This window comes from Ixodes scapularis, unplaced genomic scaffold, assembly GCF_016920785.2.
Source record: "Ixodes scapularis isolate PalLabHiFi unplaced genomic scaffold, ASM1692078v2 PGA_scaffold8__174_contigs__length_109621045, whole genome shotgun sequence".
NCBI classification, from domain to species: Eukaryota; Metazoa; Arthropoda; class Arachnida; order Ixodida; family Ixodidae; genus Ixodes; species Ixodes scapularis.
The window spans coordinates 109461149-109475436 of NW_024609883.1; the positions used below are offsets into that span (position 1 = coordinate 109461149).

The following is a 14288-nucleotide window of genomic DNA, read 5'->3' on the forward strand; positions in this document are numbered from 1 at the left end:
CGGAAATATTTCCCCGCTAAATTTAGAGGAGACATTAGGGAGTTTTCGTAGATCGTTTTCGCCGTCCCGCAAGGCCCTCCGCAACCCGCTACGTTAACGGGAACTCCACAGTCAAGGCTATCGGCGCGCAGGCGCAGTAGCAACTTCTTCGTTGCGGAACGCTTAGCGGAGGGGGCAACGCGGTCTACGAAAACTCCCTATTTTCGTTGATTTTAGCGGGAAATTTAGCGAATTTTTTTCGCTAAATGGGTGGCAGCAGGCGAGGAGGAGGAGGAGCATACCCGGCCCAGAGCCTTTTATACTGGGAGAGTTCGGCGGGTGGGAGGGGCGGACTCAGCGGGCGCCGCTTCCGCCATGATGTGCCTCCCGGCGAGTGGGTTCCCATGGACATGCGATGTATACGCGTGTAGGTTTTGCCGTGTGCGCTTTTGTTGCCTTGAGGAGAAAGTCGAAAAATCAAGCATTTTGTTAGGTTACTCATACGTTAATCCTAAACTTACCTCGCACAATCGAGAACTTCTTGGTTTCCCAGACCTCGTGCCTTGCGCGGTTTTCTTTTCCTTGCGGGAACCGGTACATCCTGAACCCCTTTTTCGCGTTGTTCGAGCACCCAACGGCACTGCAGCCCCCCATTTCTTTTTCATGTCTGGCAGAGCGCAGAACGATCATTTTCATCGTCGTCTCTCGCTCCATGGACTCTAGCGAGCCGACCGCCGGCTCGAGTCAGTAGGGCAAACGGGTTTTATCAGCCGCCACCAGCCTTACACCAAACAAGGGTGCAATTTAAGGTTATAATTATAATGCCATTAAATGCAAAGGTGCAATCAAGCTAGACGGCGAGGCACATCATGGCGGATGCGCACAGTTGCCAGACTGTTTGATCAGTGCTGCCAGACTGGCGGCTGGATCAAAGAACCGCCGAACTCTCCCAGTATAAAAGGCTCTGACCCGGCCTAGCCCTGCTCCGTGCCCTCCCCTCTTCCACATGAAGAGCTGCGCTCTAATTTGGCATCACAGATAATTGCAAACGTCTTTAATGTTTTTTTTTCTTTAGTAATCCGTTATTAAAATGACATACCATCTGAAAACAAACCACCCGGAAGCCTCAGTCTGGCAGCAGCAGGTTCGCAAAAAGCGTAATATCTTGAATATTTTGTTGTTGTTTTATATCGATCGAAATAATTTTTTTTGAAAATGTCGGCTGCACTTTGGTCTGGGTGTTCGAGGCATTTGAGGATAGAGATTATACAACAAAGGCAGGAGCAGTCCACCCCCGATGGATGGGTTGATTGTAACCGAAATGCGACCGCAGCCGACGGGACTCGAAAGCACGGTCGAGAGTATCAAACCAAATTGAGCGACACGAGGGCCCCTAACCAAAGAGCGAGTCGTCCCCGACACGCAGTTTGCAGAAGACCAAATGGCGAAGGAAGCCCGTTACAATACTTTGCCACAAAGATAAATAGATCGCATAAACTTAAAAAAAAAAAAAAAAAAAAAAGCTCGAAGGAATGTTGAGAGAAAAAAAAATGGAGTGGGTTATATGGTGGAGGGGAGATGGGGGTGTGCTGATGACATGGACTGACACGTGTTCGGGGGCTTTCCTTACAAAGAGCCCTCCATACGGAAGGACACGGTTCAAATCGATATTGAAACGCGTCGAGTCCATTGAGATGTCTGCCGACACCGGCTCGCTTCATGCGCGCTCGAGTAGCTTTATTTTCTGTGGGATAGACGGCTGAAAGGTGGCGGCCGGCCTGCACGCTCAAATTGAGAAATTTTTCTGTGTGTGTGTGTGTGGGGGGGGGGGGGGGGAGGGGGGGGGGGAGAGATAACGTCACGTGCATGCGTTTGTTTAGCAAACCTCGTGAAAGACTTCGTGTTGTACCGGTTTGCGTGGTTCGTCGGTATGCCTGCCTCGCGAGCCTTTCTGTCTGGAGTTGCGGATGCCTTTCTGTTGGCGTTTCGCCATGTGTCGGTTTGCACACCTTTGGAGATCCACACTCGATGTAACGCCAAGAAAGAAAACAAAAAAGTTTCCCGCATAGTACATAGGCTGCGCGAGTAATTCTTACAAAAATTTAATTGTTTACTTTAAAAAAATATCGGTGCATTTTTTTTAGTATAGCACGTGTACCTGTACACATTGATAAATCAACAAATAGGACATATTAACTCCACGTTCAAATATCTTATTTAACTATTAAAAAAAAAGGAGGGGGGGGAGTCAATAACTCTCAGCGAGGGGCCCAACTCTTTTTACCGAGACTCTTCAGATCACACCACTGCATCTTCAATCGAAAAGCCCGACGTCTATTGCATAGAAGGGCTAATTGTCAACATCAAGGTAATAAGGCTAGATTTTATGCATCGTCTCGCTCAATGGTGCGCGAGGTGCCAGGGTGGTGACCGCATGTTCGTTCCGCACTCGATCCGGGCAGACGCCGTAAACACTCCAGTGCTCGTTGGCCACGGCTTTAGTACCGCGTTCCAACCAGACTGGAAAATAAATTTAAACATGATTGAAATCGTTATTTAAATCCGGCCACTTTTACTATGTCGATTTTAATCGAACCTTTCCAACACAAACAATGGAAATATTAATTTTAATTCCCCGTTTATTATTCGAGGCTTTCATATTTAAATCGAAGAATCGTTAAGCCAGGAAGATTTATATAAGGCTCAACACGAGCACAAATTTTTTTTTTTTTTTCTGAGCAAATTTTAGCGTCGGTTTTACCTTCCACCTTGTTCGTCGGCTACGTAACGTCCTAATGTAATAAAGTCAGAACGAAAAAGAAACAAAAACTAGAAACGTCCTATTCCAATCGAGTCAGAACGCGAAAGAAAAATCAAATACAGAGTTTAGTCAAATAAAAGATAGGCTGTTTATGTTCTAGTGTACGGCGGGGATTCCACGACTAAAAAGTAGTTAATTCAACTTCACTTGGCGCTACTTGGACGGGCGGGGGGCGATGGGCTCTGCGCGGAGCAAGATTCGCGTGAATTTGGACACTGGGAGCGCAGATTGGAGTGAAACGGACGCTCAGTTGGCGCCGCCCTATCGTTCTATGCAAGCTCGTAGGTTATTCTCAGCGACGAGAAAGGCGTCGCGAGATCGTCGCAGCCGATAAGAATAACATCAAGCGCGAGGAGAAGAAGACAAGCGTTTTGACGTCCCGTCCATGTACGGAAACCAACGCCATTGGCTCAGTTACAGTGTGGTGCAAGATTTCGCTTTCTCAAGGTGAATAATCAAAAAAACTGCTCCGACTTTACTCAACAAGATTAACAATTTAATCAAACGTTTCGTCTTCCATCCAAGGTGAATATTTGACGGTAGGCGCGTTCTATAAGCCTCCGTCGATCACGGCGCAGTCTCTTACGTCGCGGTACAACGCGATGTCCGTTGTGGCACCGGGAAATGTAGTTTTGGGTGGGGATTTCAACCTCCCAGATGTATCTTGGGCAAATTATCGTCCCGTGGCTACTCATTCATCGTGTCTCTATTCAGCGTGTCTGGATATTGTTAATCACTTTGATTTGTATCAGTTTGTCACCGAGCCCACCACAAGCAGTGCCAGCCGATCAACTGTCTTGGACTTATTCTTGTGTAATAGGCCGTCAACTGTCACCCCTGTTTCTGTAATACCAGGCATAAGGGACCACGAAGCGGTTGTAGCGAAGATAAAATGTTCAAATGTACCACGATATAAAAGCCAACCAAAAAAGGTTTACATTTTCGGCAGAGCTGACTTTGATGGCCTAAGTTTTGATCTTATGGATTTTTTTGCCTCGGTTTGACGTACAAAGTGTATCTACGGATATAAACGTATTGTGGAATTTATTTCAGGATAAGATAAATGAACTGCTTGACGTTTTGCGTACCAACTAAGATAGTCAGTGCGAGGCGCAAGCAAGATAAGCCTTGGGTGAGTCCGGAATGTAAACGTTCAATATATAGAAATAAGCGTATTGTCGCTCGGTATAAAAACACTAACGATTCATCTACATGCGATCATCTGAAAGAGCCTTAACGGGAGTTCGAAACTAAAATAAAAAAAAAATGCAAAGTCTGATTATTTCTTCTCGTTTGGTCAAAAAATTAAAGATTTCCCTAAGAAGCTCTGGAAATATGTTAAATCTCAACAAAAAGATTTGGCGGGTGTCCCTCCACTTGTGATTGACAACGCTCTTGTAACAGACGACAGCCTAAAAGCAACTGCATTCGATGGGTATTTCCGGTCTGTCTTCTCAACATCAACGCCTGCGTCTCTACCGCCAACTATTGATGTAATTAATGATGCTATGGACACTACTTTTGATCATAGCGTCATACGTAAATTCTTAAGCAATATCAGACTGGGGAAGGCCACCGGACCGGACGGAATCCCCAACATTGTTTTGAAATCATGCGCTGATATCGTCGCGTCATATCTAATCATAGCATACACGAAATCGTTAGAAAGCGGCTGGCTCCCAGATGACTGGAAAAGCGGACATGTAGTTTCAATACACAAGAACGGCACAAAAAATAATGTAACCAACTACGGGCCAATATCACTAACGAGTGAATGCTGCAAAATAATGGAACATATTATCTCTTCAAGTCTTCCGCGTCCATCTAAATAACCCTAACTTCTTTTCTACAGTTCAGCACGATTTCCGCCAAGGTTCATCATGTAATACACAATTACTCGAATTTTATCACGACCTTGCTTATTCGCTTGATAAAGGCTCTCAAACTGATTGTATTTTTTTGGATTTTAAGAAATCATTTGATGTAGTCGACCACTCGCTTCTACTTCACAATCTGCGTAGTCTAAACATCGATACAAAAGTCCTGCAATGGATAGCAAATTATCTCGGTGACAGGAAACAACGTGTCGTCAAGAACGGAATTCACTCATCATATGTAGCCTTAACATCGGGTGTACCGCGAGGTTCAGTTTTAGGCCCTCTTCTTTTTCTAATTTTTATAAATGATATTTCAAACGGAATCTCATCTCACATCAGGCTGTATGCGGACGATTGTGTTTTGTATAAAAAATTACGCAGAGAAGTAGATGCTGAAGTTCTACATAGGGACCTAGATCGCATTTAAGGGTGGTGCGACAGATGGAAGATGTTTCTTAATACATCCAAATGTGTCCATGTTAGATTTACACGAAAACGTAAAGTAATTCCTTCCGTTTTTCTTCTAGGTAACCAGCCTTTGAATCTTGCTACTGAGGCAAAATATCTTGGAGTGCTGTTGTCCAATGATCTGAGATGGAATAATCACGTCACGGGTTTATGTTCTAAAGCTAGCGGCATGTTACATTTTCTCCGTCGCAACTTTCGGCAAATTTCTGCAGACCTGAAAGAGACTATTTTTCTTACGTTCGACCGATTTTAGAATACGCGTGCATTGTGTGGGACCCGCATACGCAAAGATGTCATAATCAAGTAGAAAGGATTCAAAACCAAGCGGCTAGATTTGTTTCAGATAATTATAACTTCATGGAAAGCTCCTCAGAAATAAAACGCACACTGGGATGGAAATCTTTGCAGTTTAGAAGGAAATGTCTACGTTTAACGTTTTTGCCCAATCTTTATTAGGGGAACACAGGTCTAGATAAGTCAAACTATTGTATAACGCCTTCCTACATTTCCCGCGGGGTAGATACTTCTAAAAAAATTCGAGAATTCTGCGCGAAGACTGATGTCCTAAAGTATTCGTTTTTTTCCTCGACGATCCACGAATGGAATATGCTCCCGCATGCCTTAGTAGAACTTTCTTTTGTTGGCTCCTTTTTTTAACACTATCATATTGATGTAAGGTGTCCATCATCCATTGTTGTATGAATTTTCTGTATGTTAGCACTGTACTAAGGATATTGTTTTTTGTTTTATGTGGCATCTTCTGAATATTTTGCTGTTCTGCGCTATTTCTCATGTACTATCCCCCCTACTGTAATGCCCACTGGGCGAAATAGGTAGTAAATAAATAAATAAATAAATAAGTTACAGAACTGCACAAAGACGGTTCTTGTTTGCTGCATTTCTTGATCCGCCCAACTTTCATAAATAATGATCCGTGTTTTTTTCTTTAAATGCGTGCGATGTTAAAATATTTGCGTACGCAGACGATGTTGCGATGTTGTGTAGCTACAAAGAGGGCGTCTCAGTGGATATTAAACTCAGGAAAACATTCTGCATCCCAACGGACACTGAACCGGGCGAGATGCTTTGGGATCTGGGCACGGCCACTGGAACGTCACTCCGTGTGTCTGTTGAAACTGTTCAGTGCATGTCCACAGAGCCCGGTGTACATATATACTTCGGAGTGTCTTTGAACAACTACCCTGAAAGCAGCCATTTCTGGCGTAACAAAACAGAGCAATTCAGTGATGAAGCCGCGAAGTGGGGTTGCCAGGATTTTTCTATCTGCGCACGGGCAACGCTGGGTAATTTATTCTTTGTTGCAAAAAGGTGGTACCTGCTACATGTTCTGCACTGCTCCGTGTACACTTGCAGCCCATGCATCCTGTGATGGCCATGGACATAAAGAAGTCTACATGGGAAAAGTGTGACGAGATAAACTTTTTTTTTTTTTTTTGCCGTGTGAAGTTGAGTGGACTTAGGTTGTCGCACTTGTTCGTACGATAGCAGGTATCGCGGTTTTCTTTTTTTCACGAGACCAGGCTGACCGTTTGTTGAGAACTGTCATCCAAGTACGGTTGTTCAGAGAGCTGCACGAGTTCTGGTGTAGATGACGTGAGGTTGGGTTAAGTCGGGTGGCGAGGAGCGCTTCGGCCTTGAGGTCTCTTGGTGTTAGCTGGATCTTGATTCGCAGCGGGAGTTTTCATTCTTGCTGGGCACCAGATGTGTAGACCCTCCCTGATACGAGCGAAGCCAGGTCAGTCCCGAGCGGAGTGGCGCCAAGACCCGTCGGGAAAGAGCAGACTTCGTTGGACCTCTTGAGGCCCGGCCGACAGCGGAGATCCAACGCCTCCGCACTGCCCAGCCTGGTTCGATTGTCCCGCCGCCGCTCACTCTCAAGCCGCTTGCCCTTTCTTTTCTTTGTCCCACACGCACATCTTTACCTTCTGTTGGAGACTGGCCATAACAAGCCCCCCCCCCCCCCCCTCCCCCCAAACCAAAGTTATCCTTTATCAGTTTTGACATATACAAAAAAAAAAAAAAAGAAGAAAACTCACAGCTAGACACATGGGTCACTCCCTTGTCCTGATCGTCCAGATACAAAAACATACGAAGCACTAAGCTAAGCTATTCAACACTGAACCTATAGACTGGCATATCACATCACAATTTTTAACGGAGCAGCAAGCGAATGCATTCTATAGGCTCGTGAAACACAACTCAAGTAGTCACCCCCCCCCCCCCCCTTTTTGTTGCCAGTTCCTATAAAAAGCCACTGAAGAAAAAAAAAAAGATTTTTTTTAAGTGTAATTGGGACACTCGTGTCAAAAAATTTTTTTTTTCGCGAAAAAAAAATTAGAGTAAAATTGACGGCACTAGGCGCGATTTAGTCGGTAGTCACCTCCTTTCTACTTGTGGTGGATCGGCTTGGTCATCACGTTGAGGTGGAGAGAATGTACGACCATCTCGTTGAACTGCGAAGAGTGTATGACCATTCCGTGACGTCATGAACTTTTCGCGCAGAATTTGAAATAAATCTCGCGCCGTCAATATTGCTCTAAAAACTCTTTTTCGCGTTAAATTTATTTTTTGACACGCGTGGCCCAACCAGGTTGTTTAAGAAAGGAAACTTGTTTTTTCAATCGCGTTTTAATGTACTTAGCCGAGAACTCGTACTCGTGTAGATGCAAGCTCCACCTCAACAAGCTACTGTTTGAAACTTGCACTTTATGCAGGTACTGCGAAGGCAGATGATCTGTCTGAACTATGAATTCTTTTCCGTGTATATACAGATGGAATTCCCGAATAGCCCAGACTAACGCTAGAACTTCCCTTTCGATGGCGGGATAGTTCCTCTTCCTGGGCAGCAACTTCCTATTAGCAAACGCAACGGGAGGCAAGAGCGACAAGTGCTTCTGCATTACATAGCGCCCAGACAGCTGTCTGACGCGTCGGTTCGAAGTGCAAAGTTTCTAGTAAGATCCGGTGCCTTAAGAATAGGTCCAACTGAAAGTGCTCGCTTCAACTCCCGGAAATCATCTCCTAATTTTGCGGTCCAACAGACCTTATTTGGCTCCTTCTTCTAGTCAGCTCGAACAAGGCAGAATTTTCGCTCGAAGCGAAACCTCCTCTCAATTTTGTGCACCTGGTAGCCGGACCAAATATGACCGGAATGGGGGCCAAAACACTAGCAAAAGATGAGATTTGCTTCTTACTTCCCAAGTAAAAATCGTGGTAGGGACCACTCTGCTGCTTCAAAGTCGTATCCTTCACAAAGAGCTGAGCGACGCCTCGATCTGCACCGGGGGCTTTTCCTCGTACAGTTCCTTCTCCGTGGAATGCTCGAAATCGGCGCCTTCCTTCGCAGAGGCATCGACGTCTTTCTTTTTCCCTTCTTCCCTCGGAACGCTTCCAACGCTTTCTACCGAAGAGCGTTCGCTGCTCAACCCCTTGGTAACCTCTGGCGGCCGCCCTCGAAGGCGACGCCGACCTCGGCAACGGCCTGCGCCACAAACCCGGAGCGTTCCTGGGCTCCTGCTCGATGTCGAACCCCGCTGGATCACTCCTGGACCTTCCGCCAGGCCTGCGGAACTAGCTCCCGTAGAAGCGTCAACGTGGCCTCCACTGGACTCGCTTATCCACGTATTCGTCCTCCCCTTAAAACTGAAAGTGGGGTCTCATGTCTTCGGTGGGTAGCGAGCTCCTGGTTGTACCTCTGGGACGGCGGTGGTAGCTGCCTTGAAAGGGTGGCAACATACCCCACCACGACTAACAGTGGCGGCAGGACTAAACGCTGATTACGCTCGAGCATCGCAACAGGACTGGCAGCCCCTCTACGACTAAGCATGAATTACGCCGGAGCCCCGCAACACGCCAAAAAGGGGAAAATGCCGGAAAGTCGCTGCAAGAACCCCTGTGACTAAACGCGGATTATGCCGGATATATAATACCCACACGACGGATCCAACCAGTCAAGAGATCCATAGCGGGTCACATACAAGGTCGCTTCTATACACTTTTCCACTGTTTACAAAAATCCACACGCGCTAAATCTCAGCCCAGCCAGCGCGTGCTCGCAATTGCCACTTGTACAATTTTTTATTATCCTCCATTTACTACAACGTACTCGCATCTTTCGTGTAAATATTCGAAAATCCAGGAGATAACTTGACAATTAATTTTAAAATGCGATAACTTTTTCTAGCAATAGCTTCTGAGGTACCGCATCAAATGCTTTACTGAAATTTAAGAAAACACAGTCGGCAGTTTGGCGGCTAGCCATTACAACCCCCCCCCCCCCCCCCCCCCCCCCCCACCGGAAGCCATAGTAATTCGGATTCAACAATGACTGAGCATCCATGCGTGTGTTTATAACAATAAACGTGTGCAGGATGGGTTTAAAATTTTTACAACAAATGGAGGTCAGTTAAATAGGACGGTAACTTAAAGCGACGTTTCTAGACCCAGATTCATGGGACTACGACAGAAGCTTTATCACAGTCATTTGATAGAGAGAAATCATTCGGCGATTTTTCAAAAGAAGATTTTCAGATACGGGGACACGGAACGAACACAATACTTAAGCAATGCTCTCGGCAGGCAATCAAGGCCATCAGTCTTTGAAACATTGAAGCCCTCTAATAATACTGCTATCGCATTAGTATTGAACAATATATTCTCCGTGGCCAAGGTTCCATTTGGAACAAAGCTGGCTGTAGAGTGCCTCATACACACGCGCGCCTTTGCTTGAGTGGTGACATCTCAGCCATTTTTCTGCTCAATTGTTTTTCATGCCTTTTGAAGTGCGCGCAATCCGGTGTCACTCAGCTCGAGCGCGTAGCTTTGGCTAATGCATAGACGCCATTTTACCGCCCAAGTCATGCACCGAGTGCGCGAGAGCGTCACGCGCTGGCACATTCAGTGCAACAATGGGTGTCTTCACCCTGAGACAGACAGACATGCAGGCACCCTAGCTGGCTGTAGGGTGCCTGCATGTCTGTCTGTCTCAGGGTGAAGACATCCATTGTTGCCCTAAATGTTCCAGCGCGTGACGCTCTCGCGCACTCGGTGCGTGACCTGGGCGGTAAAATGGCGTCTATGCATTAGCCCAAGCTACGCGCTCGAGCTGAGTGACACCAGATTCCGCGCGCTTCAGAATGCATAAAAAAACGATTGGGCGGAAAAATGGCTGAGATGTCACCACTCAAGCAAACGCGCGCGTGTGTATGAAGGCACTCTAGCTGGCTGTTGTAGGTTATGCCACCTGGTAGCAGGTAACGAGAGGTTAAGGGGGTTAGAGGAGCGCAGAACCACGAGATTATGAACGGCACGAGGGAGAAACCGAAAACCGACACCATCGAAACGGACGTGCCCGGGATCTCTTCCTTAACACTGGCTGTGGCGTGCCACTTGTAACGCCCAAGGAAAACACGGAACTAAAGTTGGAGTCGAAACATTCTGCATTTTGAGAGGCGTCAGTGATGACATCGTCATCTTTCACGACCGACAGAATAGATACGTTATCATTTTTATTTTATTTTACGTAATTCAAGTTTCACTAGAGCGAACGTTTTGTGCTGTTTGCCAGATCAAATGTACGCGCTATGTATGAAAAATAGTCGTTCACAACATTGCCAGAAGTTTTTCGAGCAAATAAAAAAGTAAGGATGCGGAAAAAAAATAGATTATATAAGGCAATCGCGAGTGTTCCACGGCTACCCGAATGGTGGCGCCAGTGCTGTCTTAAGAGATCCTAAGAACCCGGTCGTTAGCAGTCGAAAGTGCGTAAACCAGCCTTGATAACGAAACGGTAACAGCAAGGCGTCGCGTAAAGGCCCGTTCACACTCTTGCGACCTCTTAAACCTGGGTTCCTTAAAACTTGTTAAACCAGAAAACACACTGGCGCCATCTATTGGGAAGCAGTGTAAACTCGGCGGTCCGGCATATTTTTTTTTATTTCTCGAGCATTATCCTTTCTTTCTTGGCTCGAAAAACTTTTGACAATGTTATAAACGAGCCTTTCTATTGGTATTACGCACATTTGACCTCGAAAATCCCGCAAAACCTTCGCTCTTGTGAAATGCAGTTCCAGGGTCACCGCATAGATGGCGCCACAATGTCAGTGAGTTCCCTCATTCTAGAAACATTTAAGAAGTTGTAAGAGATCTCGTCTCTCTCAGTCGTACTCGGTCGCAAGAGTGTGAACGGGCCTTAAATCGCGTGAACGGCGCACGATTGCTTTCCCACGTTTTGCAGCGGCAGCTTCTGGAGGCGATTCGACGAGGCGGCAGCGGAGTCTTCCACGTGACCGACGCAGAGATGCGGATGTCCCTGGCGTCCACTCTGGTTCACGACTCGGCCCGGGCAAATGCCAGGGGGGCAATCCTGGTGCTCGTGCCTTCCGGTAACCACTCCCACGGAATCTCGGATGGCCTCGATGCTTTGGGTGCCACGTGCAGCTTAGGGCGTCGCACTGCGCAGGCGTTCTGCGCATGCTCGACACGACGCCCCCAAGGTCTTGGGTGAACTCCCCATCCCAAAAACTCCCTGATAGGAGTTACCTTCATGCACGTCGGATTCTAAAAGAATCCTTCGCTCGAAACGCCTCGATTAAACGCGAAGCCCAATCTTTTTAACTCTATTACCGAATCCCATAGCTTTTTATTTTTTCATTCTCATAACATTCACATGGATCCATGGATTTTCGGGATTTAAAGAACATTATTCGTGCCTTTTCGGTTAGAATCGACTGCTTCGATTATTGAACGGTCCGTACTGTTCAAACGGTTTGTTCTTCAGCTTGTTGTTAGTTTATTTGTGTTTTTTTTTTTTTTTTGTTCTTTATATATTTTTCGTCTTTGCGAAGTTGTGAGTTGTGTGTACTTCGCTCATGATTCCCTGTCGCGCTGCTGCTACAGATTGTATGAAAGCCGAAAGCTCTTTTTTTTTTTTTCATCTCGGCATCCAATTCATTTGAAATACAAATAAATTCGATTAAAGTTATGAGGATTGCAGGCAAAGAAAATGGCCGGACTGGGCGTTGCAGATCATTATGTCCTTGGGGATTCATAGAGTTTGATGGAAGCTTTGTGCGCCATGCTTTCAAGTAGAACTGGTATTCTTGACTTTCTTTTTAATTTACTGAAAAACACCGAGAGTTTTACGACGAACATTTTTTTCTGACGGACCGATGGAAAAAATAGACACAGAAAATTGGATTGCTCTATAGGCGCTTCTATGAACCAAATGTCAGATGTTGTGGTAAGACAATCACGCCACACTTGATAATGATCTTGACGCCAATTATGACTACAGCTGTTTCTCACGACATGCAGTCAGTGAACTAACAAACAAACAAAAATGTCATGTTCCTAACGTTTTTTTCGCTCGCTTTACCGGTATTTTGTATCGCTTTCACAGTTTTTATGTGTTGTCAATTTCTAGATGCAACGCCGATAAACAACGGGGCCCTTTTGTTTCGTTTTAAGTGAGGTTTATTTTGCATGGGCCTTCTGTCTATATATGAAGGGGAGGGTTAGCGGTGCTAACTCTCCCCCTTTGTCTGCTTCGTGGGGCTGCGTAGGTGCTGAGACCCCAAAGAATGGCGCCACTTTTGCAGGGATAGAGCAGTAACGTTGGGATCAGGCTGTAAGATAGACAGGTGGGGAAACGGTCCATCAGAGCCACGGTCCATATAAGTCTACCGCCGCGCCGTGACCGGATTGTGTTCTCGTCTGCTTCCGGGTACCCCCGATTTGCGACAGATGGCGCTGCGGCGAGAGGAAAAAAAATCGGAATCGGATTTGCGTGGAACTCTATGGGAGAGTGCGCAAAATAAACTGAGAGCACGACAGACCTCCACTGAAAATCCACGAGAAACAATCTCCGTCAGTTTAGCCGGTCGCCACCGGTCGCCCACCCGGAGTGAGAGTTCGCGGTGCTCCACATAGATGGCGCCACAGAAAAAGAGAAACCCGAGAGGGACACAATCCGGTCGCTCATTTGGCTCTCGTTTCCCCACCTGTCTATCTTACACCCTGGTCGTGATAGAGGGGCTTTACCACTGATCTCTGCGACAATGGGGATCGCGATGTCACCGCCGGAGCGCAGTGTGAAAAAGGAAGACGTGGCACGCTGCAAGTAGAAATGCGCTGCGTGTACAAATGGCTTTTGCATTCTTACACGTAAGCAGTCTTAAGTGCCTTCTCGAATGTTTTTGGTACGCGTACCCATAAAATCAGTAATTAACGAATGAATGAATGACTTTTCATCTCGAACGCAGAGGTCGTTGCGCAGCAGTACGCGGACTACTTCAAGGGCACCAGCCCCCTGCTGGTGGGAACGTCCCTGGACAGCCTCTCCAGTTTGTCTCTGCGGAACAGAAACGTGACGCTGACAACCGCGAGTGCGCTATCCCACGCCCTGCACGTGCACGACCTGGAGCTCGGGGAGCTGGTGCTCGTAATTGCCGACGACGCCTCGGACCTGACCCGCAACCAGTTCAGCGAGCCGGCCCTTCGAGTGCCCGCGTCCGGAAGTCGGTCCTCCCCGCGAGTGGTCGCGTTCAGCAGGGCGAGGGACACCAGCCTTCGTCAGCAGGTATGGGCAGCCAGATGTTTCGGTGCTGCCACCCGGTAGGGCGTCTGCCAAGAACTAAGATCACTGCATTCTGGGAAAGTGGAGTCATTGCCTTTCACGCCTGCTAACCGAACAAAAACAGATAAACTAACCTACGGACGACCAAAAACTCGCAAGGCGATTGGCCGATCGGTCTTCGTTGCCATGGCAGTCGCCGTTGTGGTCCCTGCGAATCTTCGAAAAATTATCGTGCAATTAAATGCAAAGGTGCAAGCGACCTGAACAAGAATGACGTCCTTTGTCCCTCTTGTCTCCAGAAATTATTTTCGTCCTTCGAAAGGGTCGTTCTGAATCAGTCACGCCAAGATCGCTATACAGCGCCATCGTGCCGGAAGCGTTCTTCGCCAATATAAGAGTCCTCGGCACTGTGCATGCAACGTGCCATAATCTCCGCAGATCTCCTAGAATTATATTGTTCTTCTCGAGTATTTCTAGGGAATTCATTTTTCAATGTCACTAAGCATGTGCCATCTATGAGAAATCGTTATTTATAATTTTATCGAAA

General features: G+C 46.7%; 1 protein-coding gene across 1 annotated transcript in view; it reads left to right on the forward strand.

Annotated features, from left to right (window-relative positions):
• Positions 1–14288, forward strand: part of LOC8032304 — a 51304-nt gene that overhangs the window by 12029 nt on the left and 24987 nt on the right. The window contains exons 3-4 of the mRNA XM_040211557.3: positions 11402–11549; positions 13428–13744. Coding sequence (XP_040067491.2) covers positions 11402–11549; positions 13428–13744 — 465 coding nt within the window. The remainder of the gene's footprint in view (positions 1–11401; positions 11550–13427; positions 13745–14288) is intronic.